The sequence below is a fragment of the Lactuca virosa genome, chromosome 8, assembly GCF_052849685.1.
Source record: "Lactuca virosa cultivar CGN04683 chromosome 8, Lactuca_virosa_CGN04683_v6, whole genome shotgun sequence".
In the NCBI taxonomy this organism is placed as follows: domain Eukaryota; kingdom Viridiplantae; phylum Streptophyta; class Magnoliopsida; order Asterales; family Asteraceae; genus Lactuca; species Lactuca virosa.
In genome coordinates this window covers 327,959,167-327,981,730 of record NC_136433.1, presented here as the reverse complement: position 1 = coordinate 327,981,730, position 22,564 = coordinate 327,959,167, and the positions used below count along the sequence as shown (strand labels likewise).

Here is a 22,564-nt window from a genome sequence, read left to right as displayed (position 1 = left end):
GATGAATCCCTTTCTCAAAGGCGTAGCCAATGAGCCAATCTCACTCTAGAGACTAATAAGAATCTAAGATATTTCTGCTCGAGTAACAATGCAATCATACCCTCTATTTATTAGCAAACCTCTAACACACTCTATTTAGGAATTACCCATTTACCCATGTAAGTATTTAACTATGTAACTCATATCACTACTCCCCCCTTCAACAAAGCCTCAAGACTTGCTTCAGGAATTTGACTCTTAATTGCCCATGCTTCCTCCCCTATAGCTTTCTTAGTCGTGCTCTCTTCCCACCAGATTAACCACCATTCAACTTTTTTCCAATGTCCAATAATGATAGAATGGATAACCAGTATACTGATGGGGATCCTCCAATCCGAAGCACTCAATTCTCGTTCTGATAGCAAAACATATAAACTACAAATCCTTCTTTGACTCGTATCCCTCTTGGTACACAATGACTCTCCATTAGTGGTTTTTGGCCATACATAATCTCATATGTAAGCTTCATGGACCCCATGAAGTTGGAAGCATACCAAAACTTAGCCTAAAAAATTCCATTTGGCCACCAACTGAGGTGATCCCTAAGATGATGACTCACTGCTTCCATCACTATCCTAACTAGCCCCTGAAGATGAGCCGACACTCCTTGATACCTCAAACATATCGCTGACTTGTCCTTGATTTGATCAACCGCACACGAGGTTTTGAGCCAAACCCTTCCTAAGACCATGTCTAAATGCCCCTCATCACACATCCATGCATCCAAAATATATCCTTTAGTGATAAGACAATCAATAATTTGGGGCTTCTTGACCAACAATCGAGCAGCCTCACTTGTTTTCTTCCCCCTTATTTTTGCCATTAGAGACCAATCACAAGTTTCATTGAATTTTGAAAGTAGAATCTCCTGAACTTCTTTATAAAACTTATCTTCATAATTTAACCCATATTCCCTACAATCAGTTACTAACAAAACATGAAGTGGTAGTTCCCCAAGGGTATGCATGTAACTACTAGATTCAAGTTTATACGTGTCATGAAACTCAGAATTGTAATTTCTATAGGTTTGACCGTTTGAACATACCTTGACTTGGTCAAACCATTTTCATGATCGTAAGTGGACCCCCATTTGACTTATGCATAAAGGTAAAACTGGAAATTTGAGTTAGATGAGGTTTTAAGTGTTTCTTTAGGAAATTTAATCAAAGAATGATGATTTTGAGGACTGAAAACACTTTGAAAAGGGTTTAGTTGGTATGATTGTGTGAATGGTTTTGGGGGATAAGAAGTGATTAGTGAAAAACCTTCGTCTTGTAACTCCCTACGAGGAAACGGTGAAATTGATATCGATAGGAATAATGAGTATTTGGATAACAGTGAAAGGGGTAAATGTGTTACCGTTGTTTTAGATTCACTAGGGCTTGTTTTCTCCTGATTAGATAAACCCATTGTCTGATTCATATTAGATTGGCCTACAGATATAATTCCAGCCCACTTATTGTGTCGACCCAAATAACCCTCCTCCCATCCATCATTTAACGGAGTCGTTATCTCCGTAAAGCTCCCTTTGCACTCCGTCAATGTCCTAATCGGAAGTATACCTGGGCGATGCTCTTAAGTTGCTCCGGTCGTTATAGATTTAGCCAGACCCAAATTCCCCCCTATGGTTTCAGATTGGAGAAGGTTAACAAGTGTATCTCAGACTAATAAATCGGCGATGCTTGTTTGATCGTATCCAGCTTCTCATAGCCGCTCCTATTCGCTTTCCATGGCAAGCTCTCCACCACCTTTGATGACTTCGGAGTGGAATTGCAACCAGATAAACACACTGAACTTTCACTCATAGGTACAGGAGTGACCGGAGAAGTACATGAGGAATCTGGAACTCTGGTAATTTAACTTGATCTTTTTCACCATCGAAGGCAATCCCATCGATGCGACGACACCGGAAGTAGGGTGAGATTGGAAACCGCTAACCATGCTGGACGTATCCCTAAAAGCCTCATCAACCACTGGTTCTAGTAATTCCCTAATCGGATCTGAAAAATTCTAATATCGGAGAAAAACTCAGGTTCCCGTTGCTTCATTCAAGTCAACATAGCTTTTCAGAATTCTCTTTCTTCTTCCCGTTCACGAGCCATCATTTGGTGAAACTCATTGATATCAAACATGGTGAAACAAAGGCAGGTCGTAGCAGGTCAGACCAATGATGAAGAATTGAAACAGAACAAACAAACAATGGATGATTGATAGAGAAAACTGGAATTGATATTGAGGATTGAATGAACCAAAATAGAGAATACAATCTCCTGATAGGATGATTGCCCATGGATGAATCCCTCTCTCAAAGGCGTAGCCAATGAGCCAATCTCACTCTAGAGACTAATAAGAATCTAAGATATTTCTGCTTGAGTAACAATGCAATCTTACCCTCTATTTATTAGCAAACCTCTAACACACTCTATTTAGGAATTACCCATTTACCCCTGTAAGTATTTAACCATCTTAACTCCTATAAAAAATCTTGCAGTTTCAGGGGGATCAAAGAGAGTGTCATAGTTTACTTCGACTATGTTGAGAGGTCCGGAGTGAGTTTGAATGTCATTTTCCAAAATGAACTTTGTTTCATTAATTGGAGCAGCTTTCCGGGCATAGAAATCATCAAACTTCACATCAAAGCTTTCAATTATCATCCTGGTTCGTCGGATTAGAACTCTGTAAGCAACTTTGTTTGTTGAATACCCCAAGAAGATGCCTTCATCATATTTTGGAGCAAACTTGTTGAGATGATCCTTGTTGACCACAAAACACCTGCAACCAAATATATGAAAGAAACATACATTGGGTTTTCGGTTGTTCAGTCCTTCATATGGAGTCTTATTGAGACGTTTGCAGATGAGACTTCGATTTTGAACAAATCAAGCAGTTGCGACTGCTTTTGCCCAAAAGTAGAGAGGTAGATTTGCGAAATTGAGCATGGATCGAGCAGCCTCAACTAGAGTTCTATTTCTTCTTTCTACTACGCCATTCTGTTGTGGGGTGTAAGGAGCTGAGAAATTGTGAGAGATCCCTTTAGACACAAGAAAGTCATTTAGCATTGTCACTTCGTATCTTCCTGATGGGAAGCTTGATTTGAAGTTCAATTTCTTTGATGAAGTTGACCAGGATTTGCGGTGTGTCAAACTTAAGTGTAAGAAAGAAGACCCAAGTAAAACAAGTGAAGCCATCAACTATGACCAGGATATACTTCTTATGATATTGAGACTGGCTACAGTTGACAGACTGCAGAGATCAATGTGAATTAACTCCAAGGGTTCGGCAATTCAAGAGTCTATGATCAAAGGATAGCTTCCTTTAGTCTGTTTACCACACTCACAAGCAAAGCAAAGAGTGTCATTGTCGAATTTTAGGATAGGCAGTCCTCGCACCATTTCTCCGGTCACCAAGTTGTTTATATACCGGAAATTGAGATGGGCAAGTTTTCGGTGCCATAGCCAACTGACATCGGAAACTGCTTTTGACAGAAAACACAGTTGTGGTTTGCCAATAATTGGAGAGACGTCTAGAGGATACATTATGCCTTCAGCTTTAGACTTGATGAGACATGTCTCTCTGTCACTTGACATGATGTAGCAGTATTTGTCATCAGATTTCACACGATGACCAACTTTACACCCAACACTAATTAGGTTGCGTTTTAAACCATCTACAGAAGCTACTTGTAGAATAGAGAAGCTGCCTATAGTCAGAACACCATAACCCCGAATTGTTCCATTTGCATTATTTCCAAAAGTAATATATCCACCACCAGTAACTGGCCTAAAGTCACGAAGGTATTCTAACCTTCCCATCATGTGCAAGGAACAAGCACTATCAATTAATCAATCTTCTTCATGGTCCTCCACACACAACGCCTACACAATCAATGATTTAATTTGGGCACCCAAACTTGTTTGGGGCCCGTAACAATGTACGAAAAATTCCTATCATGTAAATGCATGGGAGTGATGGTGACTTGTGTTGTTTTGACTTGGGACCGAGGAATAGATTTTTCTATCCAAGTTTTCTTGATCATTGGTTTAAGATTTTTTGTCTTTTGTTTGAAGACAGAGATTGAGGTGTGATGTATCTTCTTCACAGGTAGGTAGAAACCGAAGGTAAGTTTCTGTTCATTGACCCACATTATAGACTGTCTTTGTCTTTACATGAGTCTTGATTTTGTTTCGACTATGATTGACAGGGACTGCAGACTTGTCTCTTTGTCCAATATTGGAATTAAGGGTGACCGAAGAGTCCTTCGATTTATGTAAAGATTTGGTCTGGAATATGGACACTGCAGTCTTGTTTTTTGATGGACTCGGAGTTTAAAAGAGACCTTTGATTTTGTGATCCTTTTCTGAAGAGAGTTTAGACAAGGTTTCTAATCTTGTGTTGTTTTGAAATGTTTTCTCTGCTTCTGAATGATTTTGAAAAGATTTATTTACCGCAGAGTGATTTTGAAATGATTTGACTACCACGGAATGATTTTGAAAAGTTTTTTCTTCTGGGGGTTTCGATAAACCCTTTTTCCTTGAAATTCTTGCTTTGAAAAGTTGATTCTTCAGTATAGGTCTGGGAGATGAGTCGTCAGAACTGTAACGTTCATGACATCGAGAGCATTGGCAAATTTCAATTTGACCGTTTTTAACCCCCTTAAGGAAGAGGTTGAATTTTGGATGTTGTTTTAACAAAGGTCTTCAGTAAGACTTCTATGTTGGACAAGGACTGGGGTCCGCAGAGCATGAGATGGGTAAGTCCTCAGTGGACTTTGATGGTGCATTAGGTCCTTCCACAATGATTTCCTCATCTACCTCGGAACTAGATCCTGAATGGATTGTTCCAGTGATGGGTAGCGACTGTTAATTTTCAGAGGTTTCCTATAGGAGGATTTCCTCTATTACACAGTTATTGTTAAGGGCATGAGGTTTTCCAAAATGACACATTAAGTCCTCAGGGAAGGTCTTGTCATTAGTGGGATAGTGAAAGGTCCGGTCAGGAGGGACATAAGGTGATCAGCGTCAAATCGTGGTGGAGATTTCTCTCCAGTACGATAACCATTGGACCATCCCCAGTTATAAGAGTTATCAACAGATCCATTGTTCACTAGGTTCTCAATAGCCTCGCTTTCGTTAAACAGTTTTTCTATTAAAAGATTCAAGCGTATAATTTCATTGCGGGCTAATCCCGTTGATTGAAAGTTATATCTAGTTGAGTTTCACAAAGTAGTTTAGCATCTTTTTATAATAACAAATTCCTTTCTAGCTTAGGGGTTGTTTGATAGCTGTTGATTGAGTCAGGTCTGACTGAGTTAGAAAATCTTACTGAGTCTGTTCTGATTGAAACCATATTGTTTGATTATGCATCTGACTGAGATGAAAATGACCATATTACCCTTATGTTCTATTTTGTATTGGATAAAATGTATTTGTTTGATAAATCATTTCAAATCCAAATATAAAATGCATATAATTCATACATTTACAAAATACACAGGAAAAAACCCATAGTCAAGGAAATTATCAACATACAGAGAAAACCCGTATTTTATTTCCCCACAATCAATATGATTCAATAACAAAAAGATATAATCTTTCCTATGACTAATTCCCAAACAAATTTTACAGAAACATCAAGAACCTCTGTTTCACACAGTGTGTTGTACAACAATACGTATCTCAATAGCAATTGCAACAACTTGAAACACAATGCACGAACAAGTTGCATAGAATATATATCAAACAAAAAGATCTTGGATGATTTATAATGCTCACGATGTATGTTCTTGACCAAATCCATGCCCAATTCACATTCATCACTAAGCAGGTAGGCATCGAGCACAAAAACTGTTCAACGTCTTCATGGTTGCACCTCCATCAACAAATCCCTTCAACCTTGTCTCGAAAAATTTCCATTTGACACCATTCCAGTTGTTGCTATCACTTTACTCTCCTATATCGCTTACTAACCTTGCCCCTAAAACTTTCTGCATAATCATCGTCCCTATTAGCAGTTAAATTCGAAGTTGTTTCGGTCAAATTCTCAATGGTTAGCATCACTTCAGTTTCATTTTTTAATATTAAGAGTGCCAACACATAACTAGGTGACAATTTACATAAAGAACGAAAGGGAATACCATTCTGATCTTGTAATTGATCAAACTGAACGAGCAATGAGAAGAGATTGAGCGAGCAGTGAGAAGAGATTCAGTGTGAATCGATGCAATAATCTAAATCACAGATCGATTAGGAGAGGGAGAGACATACCGAAGGATGAGGGGAAGGAGGAGGAGGAGGCGGCGTCGCTAGATACGGTGACGTTGGACGAGGACGGAAAAGGCATCGTTTAGAGGAGACGAGAGTGGTGCAGATATCAGTTTGCCCTTGCAGATGTAGGAGGTGGGCAAGGAGAAGGAAAGCGTGAAAAGGAGAACGGCAGATAGGTAAACAATCTCTTATCTTTCTCAGTCGGCGTCTTTTTTATGTGGAGTTGGTAAGAGGTTGTTGACCTAGTAAGATGTTATATTTTATGATATCAAACACTCTTACCGGACCCAATAAGAGATAATCTCTTACTGGACCAGTAAGAGGGTAAATCAAACAGGCCCTTAGTGACCTGAAGCTTTTTGTCCACTAGTCTTCCCCTCAAGTGATACAGCTCTTGGGTCGCTATGTTCTTTTCATCTAAGGTTTTGTTATAATCTGTAAGGACGTCAGCACACGTTTGAGTCAGTCTGTCTAAATGAGGTTCACATTCAAGCATGTTATAATTATTTGATTGAATCATAATTTTTACCTGTTCCACGATGTTGAGAGTTCCTTCTTTGGCCATGTAACAGTAGTTCTTTTTCAAATTGGTTGAGCCATCTTTCTCGGTTGCAACAAGACATATATTTCCTCTTTTTCTCTTGTTGTCAGGTTTATCATCTTCATCTCCTAAATACCAAACTTGGTGGTCTCTTCGAACTTGAGCTACCAATGCTTTTACTTTTTCTTTATCTTCCACCTCCTGAGCCATTCTGAGGTAGAATGTTTTGTCCTTGACCACATTGGCTTTACAGTCCCTTGCAAAGTGATTCTATTTATGACACTTGCGACAGATGAGAACTCCATCCTTTTTCTCTTCCTGGACGTTGTTGATGTCTGAGGATTTGTCTTCATGTGGTGTTTCAGTGGAGTTTGTGATCATCATAGATGTGTTTTGAGAGTGAGACTGATAAGGTGGATTTCTGTGATACCTTTGATTTGGATGGGGAGATGGATTGTTTTGAGAGTTGTAGTTTCTATTTAAAGGTGGTCTTGTGAACTGTTGGTTTTTGCGAAAGTTGGGTGGTGGAAGTCGGTTGAACTGTTAACTGACAAGAGCTAAGGCATTTTGAAAACCTTCTTCATCTTCTAGCTCCATATGTGCTTCATATGACTGAGAAGAGTTGTCATATGGAGTTTGATATAAAGAGTCTCTGGTATGGGGATACTGAGATCCTTTGGGAAACTGAGGTATATAAGCAACAAGTGCTAATGGTCCACCGAGATCCACAGTCTTTCATCACCGTAGAATCTTGTGCTTGGAGCTCACCGTAGAGTTTGTACGAAGAGCGTTTAGATCTTGCTATCTCCTTGGACGATCATCTTTGTTGTAGTCCACTGTTCTACCCAAGCCATTTAGAAACTATAGGTTTGTTTCATGGTTGCTTCTGACTGTACCAACGCTTGGCATCTTGTAACGATGAGGTTGAATCTTTTGAAGGAATCATCAAGACTTTCACCAGGTAGTGCTTTGAAGTTGTTAAACTCGTTGAGTGCAGTGGTGAGCTTCTTGTGTTGTGCCTGTTCAATACCTTCATAAAGATTTTTGAGTATATCCTAAATTTCTTTAGCAGATTTACAATTAATGATAATATCAAAACTATCTGGAGGAACCACACGAGATTTCATAGAAGGCTATAGAATTTTTCTTCATTTTTTCAATATCATTGTTGGTGGGTTTGGTCATGGCGATCTAACCTCCTCCAAGTCTAACTTGGTCACCGTCAGTGAAAATGGGTGTGAGAATATGAACATGTGGTCCTTCTTCTACAGATCTCTAAACGTGGCCTTTCCAAGTCTTCTTAGATATCTCTCCATTCTTTGAGATCAATGATGGTATTCACTTGCAACGAGTATTGGAGCTCTATCCGAACCTCCGACACTGTTATATATATTTAGAGAATAAGCTTGTGCCATTTTCCTTAGATTTAAAAAGATGAGCTAAATGGTATAGAAGGCTTTTTAAATCAGAGTTTTTCTTTTGAAAACAAGTTTGGTTTTTAAAGAAAATTAAAAAGCAACCACTATTGCTCTGATACAAATTGTTGAGAGAAGAAAAACTTAACTTTTGAATAATATTTGAGATAGATATGGAATAAGTTAATCTCAATAGATCTTTTAAGAAAGCTAAACAATAAAACATAGTTGAATCGTAACAAGGCTTGCAGTCAAGACCAAGTTAGTAATTGATGAACAACATAAGATAAGAGATAATCTGAGAAAGAGACTTCTGTATTTCAATATTTCGAATACACACAGGAAGTATAATGGAAGTGAAGGTGTGTTTAGATTGATCAACATGATCATCTATTTAAAGAGCAAAACAGTACATGATAAAATATAAAATAATAGTTAGGCGGCCATACTGCCCATGCCTACGACTGATTTGGATAGTCTTACAAGAAATGTCAGCATAAAGCTATGAAAAGACAACTAAGGAATCTTCATTCTTCGGTCGACTCCTCTTCGGTGTAACTCAAAACATACAAGGCTCTTCGCTGAGCCTTAACTCTTCGCCAGTTCCTTTGAATCATCAGGTCTTAGGTCTTTGGTATGGCTCATACACTTCAGCTGCCGAGGGTCACTTTATACCTTAACACATTCTTCTGTTGATTTCGTGAACTAGTTCACAAAAAAGAAAGTCTTTTGATATAAGGTGTAAGATAATCATTTGTTTCTTATTCATGTCGTTTATTCAAACCACGCAAAGGATGTTTTTTCATACAACAGTAACTATAGACACATTATTTAAGGTGTATCTTCAATGTACGACTTAGTACCACTTAATGTCTACCCAAGTCATGGCAATAGCAATAGACATACATATGAGTTGTTTGTATCTAAAAGATATGAAAAACTATTGTAATTAACAATATAATAAAGTTTAATCCAGAAAACTACCACAACATCAACTTGCAAAACGTTAATAACATTCTTTTTCCACGAATATCCTTGTTACGAGGGCAAGAGATGTGTTACCATAAAAATATTCGATTGTCTTTCTATGTGTTGCACAAATTTGATTTTACATGCTTTTGAAAAGTGAACTATTATACCAAGTGACTACACCATAAAGAAAAAAATAATAAAATAATAAAAATAACAAAAACAAAAATAACAAAAGATTTTGAAAATCATATATATATATATATATATATATATATATATATATATATATATATATATATATATATATATATATATATATATATATATATATATATATATATATATATATATATATATATATATATATATATATATATATATATATATATATATCAGTGTTATCGATAGCGATAGCGAGGTTATAGCGATAACCTACCTATATGCTACGTAGCTATAGCGATGGAATAGCGACGACTATTTCATTTTAGCGATTGCCTAATAAAAAATTAATATTATTTATACATTCACCTATTTAACAATTATAACTAATAAATAAGCTATAAACCAATACTAGTGGCTCAAATAAGTTCTAAAACATGAATATTAAATAACTGATTCACAATAAGCATTCAAATTATAACTGAGAAGAACAGAAATTGTAAGTACATAGGTGTACAACAAAGAAAGAAACGAAGTGTAAAATAATCTAGAACAAAAACCTTTGAAGCTGATATGGAGAGAAGGAGCAATGCAGGAAAACTTTCCATTATCATACTACTTGGAATCAAACTAACACAAATCTCAGAAAACCTTGCTCCTATTTGTTTTAATAACATTTAACATAAAAACAAAAATTAAAGTTTCCTTAAAAATAGAACTTCTAACACTTCAAACCTAATTTATACTTCAAACAACTTCAAACAGGAAAGCAAAACTAGAAGAAAAGTGGTAACACTGGAATTGTGGTATAGGCAGTTAAAGGAATTGTAGAATAGGAGTACAGAAATATGGAATATATAATCAATTGAATATATTAGAAGCATTAATCATAGCATTAGAATTCAGAAACTTAATCGAAGAGGTGAAGCACAACTTTTTTTTTTCGATCGATGGTTTTCCTGCCAATCTCCAAATCGGTGATCCAAACACCAAATTGGCGATCCCAAATGCAAAATTAGCAATCCCGATCAATAATTAGACCAATTCCGATCAGTAAAAACATGTTCCAGCAATCAATTTTGCCATTTTATACAAAAAATCGATTTAATTAAAAAAAAACATTTTATCGCTACGTCGCTATTACCTCGTTATAAGCCCCATAGCGACACACCAACGCCTCGCCTCGCTAAACGCAATAGCGATCGCTATGATCGCTATTGACAACACTGATATATATATATATATATATATATATATATATATATATATATATATATATATATATATATATATAGGAATTAGGATCAAGCCAAGAGGTGTAAGTATTTACAACAATATAATATGCATTTTGGCACAATGTTTACACAGCATTGTGAGACATGTATATTTGAAAATTTTAAGCGATTATCACAACAGAATACACAACGTGAATACAAGTAACTATAAATTGTTGAAAAAACATATCAATAACCAGGAAGAAATAACGTCGTGATAAGTGGTGAAAAGGTATTTAATTCTCCTACTTCACGAAGGGTGGACGCCATAAAAAAAAAGTAGATTGAGGTTCATCCAAGTTACCATCTCAATATCCACTAATATTTTATGTCGTATTTTTTCCTCAAAATTGGATGAGGTATACGTTATCAACATTATACTTATACGAAAATTAAGAAACATTGATCTACCAAATCACTTGAATTACATGTTGATTGAAAAAAAATGGTTGAAAAATTCTAATAAATATGTAGGGTCTTATTAGTCCCATAACCATCAAATCCAAATAGCATATAGTATGATCCGTATAGACAACACCCATATAAAAAATCGTCCAAAGGAGAAGCTAATTGCTTAAAGAGCTAACATGTTATATGGCAGTTATTGTGGCTATTTTGTTAGATATTGAAGGCAACTAGATACAGTTAGGTAATGAGAACAAGAACAGGTGATCCATAACTATTCTTTCTACCTCTTTCAGTTTCGTATTATTAATAAGAAACCTCCTTAAACATCTTATTCATTCATTAAACAATAGTGTCAATTCCTCCGCCTACACAATTTAAAATAACTCGTAAGTGCGGAAAAAATGACATTATTATTTAATAAATGAATAGAATACTTAAGGAGATTTTTTATTAATAACACGAAACCGAAAGAGGTAGAAGGAATAGTTATGAATGATCTGATTCTTACTTGCATCACCTAGACTAGATGCCTTCAACAACCAACAAATTGCCACAATAACTACCACATGACAAGATAACTCTTTAAGTAATTAGTTTATGCTCAGAACAATCTCTTATGGTGGTAGTTTTTACAGATCATATTGTTATTCTATTTGGATTTGATGGTTAAAGGGACTCTAACTAGGTATGGCCCTACATATTTATTATAAGTTTTCAATCTTTTTTCAATCAAATAGCGATTTGAATGAGATGGTAAATCAATGTATTCTTTTGTTTTGTAAGTAAGCGATTGACATTGTATACCTAAATCCAATTTTAAAGAAAAACATATGGGATCAAAGATTAGTGGATTTTAAAATGGTTGCATGGAATTCACCTGTCTTTTTTACACGATGTTTCATGATAGATTTATGGTGCTCACCTTTCATTAAGTAGGAGATTTAAATACACTTTCTCCACTCGCACATTTAAGTATCAGGACTTTATTCCTTATTGGTTGTTGATATGTTGTTTCAACACTTAATACTTGATTGCATCCACGTTGTGTATTCTGTTTTGATGATCGCTTCAATTTCACAATTATTCACATGTTTTATAATGTTGTGAAACACCATGCCAAAATGCATACTATACGGTTGTTAATACTTACAACTCTTGGCTCGATCCTATACTTTCAAAAGAGTAGTGATTTGTACACAACACTTTTTAGCCATACACAACAATTTATGATTTATATGATTGTATTGTATAACTGTATAAAACATAATTTGTTGTATATGACTAAAAAGTGTTGAGTACGAATCACCGCCCTTTTCGAAATGTCTCGTTATTTTTTGTTTCCCTTTTATTGTTGTGTGATCACTTGGTATAATAGTTCATTTTTCAAATGTTTGTAGGATCAAATTTGTGCCACATATAGAAAAGCAAACAAAACGCACTCACGCCTCGTAGCAAGGATATTTAAGGGGAAAAAATGTTTTGATGCTTTGCAAGTTCTCTTTTATGGTGACTTTTCCAACTAAAATTATATTATATTAATAATTACAACAATTATAGTATGCTAATATCACATCTATTATATATAAACACCTCATATGTATGTCTATTGCCATGAAGGGTAAAAATTAAATTATACCAAGGGCGTGTTCGGCACGTAGCGTTTGCGAGCTTCTAGCTTCTAGCGTTTGACAAAACGCTCCACTTTGAACAGAAAACATTGTTTGGCACTACAAGCTTCTAGCGTTTAGTTTAAACAAAACGCTCCAAATCCAAATGCTACTTCATGTAGCTTTTAACAAAACGCTACAAGCAACAAGCTACCCTCTCCCAGCTAATTTTGTCAAACACACCCCAAGTCGCCCCAAGTCGTATTAAAGATACATCATGTACATAGATCTTCAAAGCTTAATGCCAACAATGGCAATTAAAATTATTTATAAGTAGTTCGTAATCCACAACCATTTCAAATACTTAGTTGTTGACATCTAAAGGCTTTGTTCCGTTTTTCTCATTAAGTATTGTGTGAATATAGTGTTAGAATCGATAAATATTGTGTATTTGTAGTTAAGTGTTGTATAAAAATAATAATAATAATATTTGCTTTATGGATTGAATAAACGACATGAGTGAAAAAAATAACTATTTTACCACTAACAGAGGACTTTCGTTTTTGTAAACCGAAATCAACAGAATGAGGTGATTTCAAAAGTAATCCATTAAATTTACAAGTGTTGCGCTCACTTCTTGAGATTGAGGGTTCAAGTCCCTTGACATAAGTGGACTAGTTTGGTATATTAATTATATAATGCATAAAGAGCCCCTCTTCTCAATTAACCCATTTCAACAGTACACTAGTTTTTTTCCTAAATGTTTGATAATATTGTGTGTTTTATTTGGTCGCGTGGTATATTAATTCAAATTTCAAATGATGTAAGAAAAAATGCAAGTTGCACACCGCGGGGGCTGTTGTGGCAGCATAAAGGACTTATGATCCTATGACAGTTAAGGGTGGTCAAACTAGAAAAAATTACAAAAAGGATCTCCAAATCTACATGCAGGATAAAGTTGCAATAGCTTTTAAGGCAAAACTTTTAATATTTATTTGATACAATTGCTTTTGTATGCTCAATTCAACTATTGGATACATATGTGGCACTTATCGTTAGTATCTTCCAAATATTAGAAATCACAGCAAGTAATAGTTAATACATAGATGATACGTCCTATAAATAGATCTTTATTGATCAATACTAACAATAAAGGTAAGTAGTTCTAAATTCATAAGTATTTTACATACTTCAATTCTAAACATCAAAAGTTAACCTCCTAAACATCTAGAGAAGCAAAATCAAATTGATGATGTCTCATGCAAACCTACATCAAGTTTATATAATCATGTATGTCGCCCTATTATTATGTTGGTAAATAATATAACATTGTATGTACAACATACCCAAACACATCAAGCTATCACTTTATATCTTTAAGCTTCTATGTACTTCATACCCAAACACATGTAACGCATGAATTTGTCATTCGGTACTTTGTTTACGAAATAGTTGTCTTAACCTTTGCTTTGTTGGTAAAACATCAAATGCTTCAGAATGTTTATGATTTATTATATCTAAAGATCATTTATTGGTGGATGTTTATGCTTTATTAAATCTAGAGATATTTTGCTTGTGGATTTTTATGATATTGTTGTTCGACAAATGTAAATTTATGCAGTTTTTTAAATATGTAAATACTTTGCTTCTAAAAACTTTATTATGGGCAACGTAATTATAATTCCACATATGTTTGTCTTTGCCATTAGGATTCATATCCATAACCTTTATCAAACACTAACAGTCGATTTTTTAATTCGGCTTTAAGAATAAGTTCTAAACTATTCACATCTTTCATGTTTATCAAGTAACAAAGTGGCACGTATATACATAAACACACCATAAAGATTGGAAAAAGGGCATGATGTATATATGCTTTCTTAAAATCTTTATTATATTTTGTTTCTCTTTTTTATCGTGTAACACTTGGTAAAGCAATTCATTTTTAAAATGCTTGTAGGCTTAGGGCGTGTTTGGCAAAACTAGCTGGTAACCGGAAGCTAGAGCTTTTGTTATGAGTGTTTGGCAAAAGTAGATAGAAGCTTTTGAAATATGTAAAATTACATAAAAGGGCATCTATCTAAAAGCTAAATATACAACAAGTCATCAACTTAACCTTTAAAAGTTTATTAACAACAAATATTATGTTTTCTTCTAAATATTGTATTCAACCACCCTTTGTAACCCTTCTACAATGAATGTGTGATATAATTTTACTCTGAAGACATATTATACCTCCCGGACCAATTGTTAGTTTGAAAAAGAAGGAAAAAGAGTTCAAGTTTATTTTGTTTGCTAAGCATAAAAGGCCGAATAATGCAACAAGTCCTTGATCTAAGAAACAATATATCCAACTTTCACTGAGGTAATATGCTTTGAATATTGAAGTACTCAAGCGAGATATGTTTCTATCAAAATGAAATGGCAATTGGGGGATTAACAAATTTTTTATATAGCGGTTGATTGCAACTAGCAAATCAAGTCAAACACGTAAAAGTCAAACTCTATCCGGTAGATATGGCTTCAATCAACTTAGATTCAATTTAATTCAATCAACTTAAAGTAAATTAATATAAAAACATAATTAAATATACCTTTTGGGGGATGTAGGATCCATGACCCATTTGAATGACAAGGTGGGTGTATCCTTTCTTTGACAGTTCTTCTTTCACTTGGTCAGTCACAAAAACAATTCTCTTGGATTTAAAATGACTATCATTGTCATCCATCTTGTTATACTATCACTGCATGTCCAAAGAAACAAAAAATGGAATGTTCTTTAGCAATCGAGAGGAGAAACTACAAAAGCTCCATCATCATTAGCAATCAAGAAGAGAAGCTATAATGGCATCAAGACCATAAGTTTCATTTTCCTGGTATTAATAAATAATCCTCATGCATAATAATTATATAAATATTTTCAGTTATAAGATTTTTCAACAATTGAGCATCAGAACTATGAAGAAACATGATCCATAATAGCATAAATGAATTAGTGCAATGTAGCTCAATTCCACACTTGGGAGGTTAAGACATGAAAGTTACTTGATCCTGATGATTTTTTTAATTGAAATCAGATTGATCAATTCTATCATGCATTTAGTGTTAAGAAATTCAATTCTACCATGTGTTTGGTTGGAAGGAAATGAAATGGAATTCAAATTCGGTCTTTTGTGTATTTTTGTTTGGTTTGTATATATACAAAGTATTTGGGATGTAGATAATGTGAAATGACAAACAAAAAAGTCCTGTTATTAGCACTTATTTCATAATTAGTAAGACCTACCCTAATTCATTAGATGGCTTACAAAATTCCAAAACAATTTATCCTTCTCACAATGCCAATAAATAATAAGTACTTTGTTCATGTAAGAACAATATGTTATCAACATAAAATTTGAATGTCAAATGGGCAATCTTTTCTATGATGAATTTTTAATCAAGAAAAACTGCTGGCTATAATAATGTATTTACAAAGTACTGCAGAATGCAGATTAATTTGAAAATTGTTTGTGTTAAGTATTGCATCAGAAAACAGAATCTAACATTGGAAACTAGTAGGTATGAACTGAGATGAAGTTTCTTCTAACCCCAAATCAAAAAATTCAATAAATACGTAAAGTAAAATTTATTACGGTGTTCAAATAATCAGTTGCGAAAGATTCAAAGTACATCATCGGTGCTCTTCCTTGATCAAAGTGTTTCAAAACCAATGAAACATAGAAATCGATAACTAACAAAAAACCAAAAACTAATTACAAAGATTTTACTAAAATCTAACCAAAAAATTATGAATTTAGGGTTCTTACCATAAAAATCCCCAAAATGGAGTGGTGGGGAGGCTGTCGTTGGCAATAATGGTAGAGAAGTCGTCGACACTGGTGATGCTCTCTTCGGCGAGGAAGGTGGCGTCGTGGGTGGAAGCGGATGGTGACGATGGTTGTGTGGCGAAGTAGCCTCAACCGGTGGAGAGGATGAAGGTGGAGGCGGGTGAGAGGCGAACGCGGAGGCGAAGTAGAAGGCGACGATGACGGCGACGGTACACAGTGGTGTGGGGGTGAACGGCGATAGAGTTAACGGGTAAGTTAAAAATTTTGTTCTTTGATCCTCCAATAGGAAGGAAAGTTAGAGGGGAAGTTAGGAGGGAAGTGAGCCTTCCATTTCCTTCCATTTTCATCCTTTAATGAAATTCGGAAGCACCGATTTATCTTACTCTCCACTCATTTCCACTCATTTCCTTTCTTTTATCTTCTTAAGTTGAACTCGGGAGCAGGGTGGTAGTCTGGTAGAAAGAGAAGGAATATGGAGAAGGCGTCAAATTTGTCTTAGGGTTAGCGGTGTTTGGGAGCGCTTTTTGTTTTAGAGAGTGTTTGTGAGTTTTGAACTTTAATGGAGTTCTCGAGTTTAATCAAAGAAAAGAAAAAGAACGAGAAAAGAAAATACAAAAAGAAAAGAAGATAAAGGAAAGGAAATGAAATTTGTTTTTTATGATACTTTCGCTTACCTGAATGATATGTTGATTTATATGAGTAGCAAAGCGGAGAAAACTAAGGTCATGATTTACGAAGCAAGAAATAAATTGGAAGAGAAGAACACTAGGAATAGGATAGAAGGCCTAGAGTTAAAAATCATAAATGTCATTATAGATAGGGATTCCTTGAGGATGGATAATAGCATGTTGATTAAGCAAAGAAATATTTACCGTAACATTGTTAAACGTCTGTATGGGAAATTAAATGACATTTATCATTCATTTGACATATGCAACAAACAGCATAGTAAGTTACTCTCACTTACAAATTTCAAACATGAATTAGTTGATGAAACTACCTTTGATTGTGAGATTAAAATAGTTAAATATGAACAAGTTCCTAACTATTATTATGCTTATGGTGTTGTTAATATCAATGATTGCTTAGATGTTGATGATTTGGTTAATATTGTGAATGGTACCTTGTCTAAAAACGAATAAGTAGAGATTTTGAAAAAAATTGAGAATTCGACACACGGTACTTAACAAAATTTTGCTGATATCGAAGATGATTCTGATAATATCAATGAAATTGAGGAAGAGGAATGTGTTGATTGCACAAAATTGTCAGTCATTAATATCACTTAGTTAGCTAATAGCAAAGTAAATGATGATTCAAGAATGAAGCTAAACGATGATTCATGTTTGACGACCAACATTGGTGTTTCACAAGAGTCAGTTGTTGAAGACATAACGAATAATGAAAGTGACAATGATGATGATTCATCTGAAAAAGAAATTCCTCAAGTTGTAAGTATTTGAGGATTCTGAGGAATTTGAGAAAGTTTTGAAAGATAAAGGAAAACATTTTCTTAAACAAAACTCAGTTCTTTATCCAACATTCATTAAAGGACTTCCAAACCAAGTTTTCGTTACAAAAGGAAATCGGGATAATGTCAATCCTAAATTGAATAAATTATTAAAAGAAGATAATTCAGAAGTGATTGATGAAGGATTTTATTCTAATCAAATGTTGAGGAAAGTAATCTGAATCAAAGGTTAAAAACTTTCCAACGTCAAAAGAGTCAGAAAAAATCTTTTCCCAAAGAAAACAAAAATGGTGTTTGGGTTGTGAAAACTGCCAAGACTGATGTCGAAGGCGAAGCAGAGAAATGTTTTGAGAAGCCTTTACCAAATGATTTAAATAAACAAAATAAGAAGACTCAAACTTGTGTAAACGATGATGAAAAGACTGTTTCATAAGACGAAATTTCCAAAAATAAAGCTCAAAATAAAGCTTATTGGAAGAAAAGAAGAGATTTTCAAAAAGAAAAGAAACTGAAACAAAAATCGCCACAAACTCAGGAAAATAAGTTTTCACAAAAACCTAAAACTCAAGTTCCAAAAGAACTTTTGAAAGTTGATCCCAAAGTTGTTAGCAAGAAGGTTGATAACAAGAATCAAAATGATTTTTCTCAACAGACGAAGGTTGATCAAAGTTCAAAAATGAAACAAGTTCAAAAAGAGCAAAATCATGTTCAAAGAAATGCTCAAAAGATTTTTTCACAAAATCAAAATGGTTTTCAACAGAAATCTCAATTTGGATATCAAAATCGTTTCAGCAAAAATCACACAAAACTTTTTCGCAAACGAGTTTTTCTAAACCAACAAATGTTTTAAAGAAAAATGTACCATTCAAACTTGTTGGTCCATGTTTTCCAAATCTAGATTCAAGGCATAAATCGAATGTTTCATTAAGGGAAAAAATGAAATGAAAAGTTTCAATCATTGGTTTGAAGGAAAAGGAAAGCAATTTCAATCGGATAAGTATTCTCAAGAACAAGTCAAAAAGGCTTATGAGAATTACTTGAATGATTCGATGAGTGGAAGTACTTCATCCCAAGAATTAGTGTCAAAAATGTCAAAATGGAAAGAAGTTAAAACAAAAAAAGTTGATTTTTCTAAGAAAAAATGATGAAAAATGAGAAAATCAAAGTTAAAAGTTTGATAATGAATGATTATTTTTATGTGCCCAAAACCGACGAAGTTGATTTAATTGACAAAATCAAAACAAAAGTTCGTAGTTGGATTTTTAATTCGTCACTACACATAATTTTTCACACTAATATCCAAGGACCCAAAAAGCCTTGGGGACCTAAATCTCTTTGAATAATCGCAGGTACTATGTAAGGAGCAGTATGATGAAAACTGGTATATCGATAGTGTTTGCTCATGTCACTTGATAGGAAGGAAGGAGAATCTGAGTGATTGAAGCATTCAGATGACTCTACAATCACAAATGATGTTAATCTGATAGAGCAATTGATTCTAAAGTCAATATCGAGGACACTCAAATACCGGAAGTGTCGAAGCATTCAGTTGACTCTACAATCACAAATGGACGAACAGATGAATATTCATCATCGGCACCAAGTGCTAACGTCGAAGAATGTCAAACTTCAACATCAAGTCCGGCTGAGGGGGAGTACTTGACTACACAACCTCTAATCGAGGGGGAGTCGTTACCTTTACAAGATTATGTTGAAGTGGAGCAACAAGAAGCTAATCCATTTGTTGAGGGGGAGCCAAGTTGTAACAACCCAATATTTCAAGTCAATATAATAGTCTGGGTTAGCCATTGTAACTAGTTTTAATGTAATAAAGAGGAATTATTTGAATATTATGTGCATTTAATTATTTATAAAGATGTAATAAATTAAGATAAAAATGATCTTCAAAAATAAAATGTTAGATAAACTCTATATCTATGAAGAAACTTGTAGTGGTCGTAACAAGGATTTCGGAGATATAAAGAACGCTGAAGACCGAGTTATAACGAAGAAGTTATGATCTATCGAAGTTTCGCGACGGAACCGACACGACACTGTGTGACGTAAAAAGTGAATTCACAATAAATGCTTTTTAGCCTTAGGTATCTAAATGAAAGTTGTAGTAAACGATAAACCAAGAATGTGCATAAAAAGAACGTCCAAATCTGACTTTGTATGAGGAAGTTATGATTTTTCTAAGATTCGGCATAGCAGTATACAACCCGAAATTCGAATTAAAGATCGAGTGATTTTTAGCCGATGCAACCTAAACGAGAATCGAAGATCTCGTCATTAGTAGTTCAACGGTAAAAAGACAGACGAAAACGGACATCGGATGAAGCAGTTATGGAATTTTAACGGACTTTTCCTGTCCCGACCTGTTAAAAATATAATATTAAAAATAAATTCAAAATTAGCCAATGGAATCTAAACGAAAGTCGTAGAGTACGGTCTCACCTACGTGTGGATATCAAGAACGTCAAAAACGGAGTTTGTATGCAAAAGTTATGAACTTTTGAAGTTTTGGACACACACTTCGAGGCTTATCGGAAGGGGAACGCCATGCGTCCAAGGGAACGCCCCGCGTTCTCATGCAGATGGACATGTATCTCGCACCATTGACACGTCCGAAGCCCGTAAACCGAATAGCAGACACGCCTCGCTCCTACGCGCTGCGTCCGAAGGAACGCCCTGCGCTTCAGAACGCGCTGCGCTCGTCGTAGGAACGCCCTGTGCTCCGAGGTCAGAAGTCCCATATAAATAGTATGCGATATCTCCGGGTTTATGTTACAAAATTTGCTATTCCTTTCACTTTTAACACCATTTTAAGCCACTTTAAACCCCCCGAAGCTTAGAGAACCTCCCTAACACCCGAAGAAAGCCTCGGAGCCCCCGAAGTTCTCGAGAAAAGAGTATTTCCGGTTCGAAGGTCTACCCGCGCAAAGCCCGGTTTTCAACAGAAACTCACGGTTTAGCCAAGGAAAATTATTTCTAGTAACGAAGTGCTGCCCGAATCACCACTTATTCAAGTGGGTTCATACCCCTACGTTTTCACTATCTTTTTATATTTTAAGGGGGGAAATACAAATAAAACACAAGGAAATCTTGTGTTAATAACAAAACTATTCAAATAATTTTCAACTGTCGTTTTTACCAGGATAAACATACTACTATACTAGTTTGGGATTTCATACAAAAACAAACAGATAAACTATAATAGTATAGTTTATGGAACAAATGTACTATTTTACAAGTTCAGGTTACAATACAGAAACAAACATACAAACTATATTAAATATAATTTATGAAATATACTTAAGTTTATTCATTACAAAGTAACTTTTCATTATTCTATACATAATCATCAATATAGCATTTGTGAGACACACTTCAAGTACTTATTTGAGTACCAATCAAGTCCTGATATTATAACCAGAGTCTCCTGGAGGGAAAGCGTGACACTTGTGTATAGATCTATACGGGACTAACAATCCCGCACCTGAGCTGCTTGGAATAGCTAGGCCGACAAGCCTGAGGTGACAAATGTCGTACCGATAGCGACGCCTGAAGAACGTCGTGTTCAGGCCATCTTAGGTCATCAAGCATGGTTATGATAACTCACAATTTGGTATTGAACAATACGATTAGTGTATGAATAAGTAAACAACTTCACATAGTTTTATTAACTAATAAAACTGTAATACAGTATTTTACAAGTGCAACTGGTGAATCCAGATATTTACAATTACATAGTTTTCATACAAGTACAGATACAGAATACTATTCCGGTTTAGAGAAAACATAATTTTCATGGTATTATAGGAGTCAGAACTACATTTTACTATCTCAAAGTACAATAACAATTACACGTTTGACTACAACATATTACAACAGAAAATATAGGATTTTATGGGAAAAACATACTTACATTTTTCAAGGAACAAACATCGGATTTCAGTTACAAACATACTTATGAACTCACCAACTTAATTGTTGACACTCTTTTCAAAACTACTTATATTCTTAGGAAATCGGTAAACAGGTACATCCACGAGTTTTTGAGAAGACGGAGCATTATAGACTCATGTCTTTTAAACTTTTGATATACATTTTGTTGTCATGTAAACAATGATTTTGAACACAAATGTAAAACTTATACTTTATCAATGCATGGTTGTTGTACTTTGATTACTATTGTGCAATTGTTGTGATATTATACATGAAGTCATCCGCCCCCGAACATTTCCGCCGTTCCGGTTTTGGGGTGTGATAGATTGGTATCAGAGCATTGGTTATAGTGAACTAAGTATATCAAACCATAAAAGATATACAACTATAAATACAATGGGGCTAAAGCTCTCTGACCAAGAGTTATAATTTTAAAATATAACAATATTTTTATAAAAGTATACATACATGTTTACATACTAGGACAAGTATCACAAGAAGAACAAAACAGAAGTATTTAGATGTTGGACACTACAGTTAAACCTAGACAGTTATGTAATTATATCTGGGATAAATATAGCCTGATCAACTATATTTATTTAAGATATAACCAACATGTGTTCGGGAGTGATCGTGG

At 34.8% G+C, this 22,564-nt stretch overlaps 1 protein-coding gene across 2 annotated transcripts in view; it reads right to left on the bottom strand.

The window, feature by feature from the left end:
• LOC145134455 (uncharacterized) overlaps positions 1-16,861 on the bottom strand; it is a 28,793-nt gene extending 11,932 nt beyond the window's left edge. Inside the window, exons 1-2 of one of the 2 annotated variants that reach the window (XM_079069301.1) lie at positions 16,488-16,861; positions 15,273-15,422 (exon numbers count right to left, since the gene is read on the bottom strand). In XM_079069301.1, the coding sequence (XP_078925427.1) occupies positions 15,273-15,407 (135 nt within the window). In that variant the 5' untranslated portion in view covers positions 15,408-15,422; positions 16,488-16,861. Of the gene's footprint in view, positions 1-8,557; positions 8,964-15,272; positions 15,423-16,487 lie in introns of those variants that run through there. The other variant, XR_013719156.1, reaches the window with a different exon arrangement.
• Positions 16,862-22,564: the final 5,703 nt, after the last annotated feature.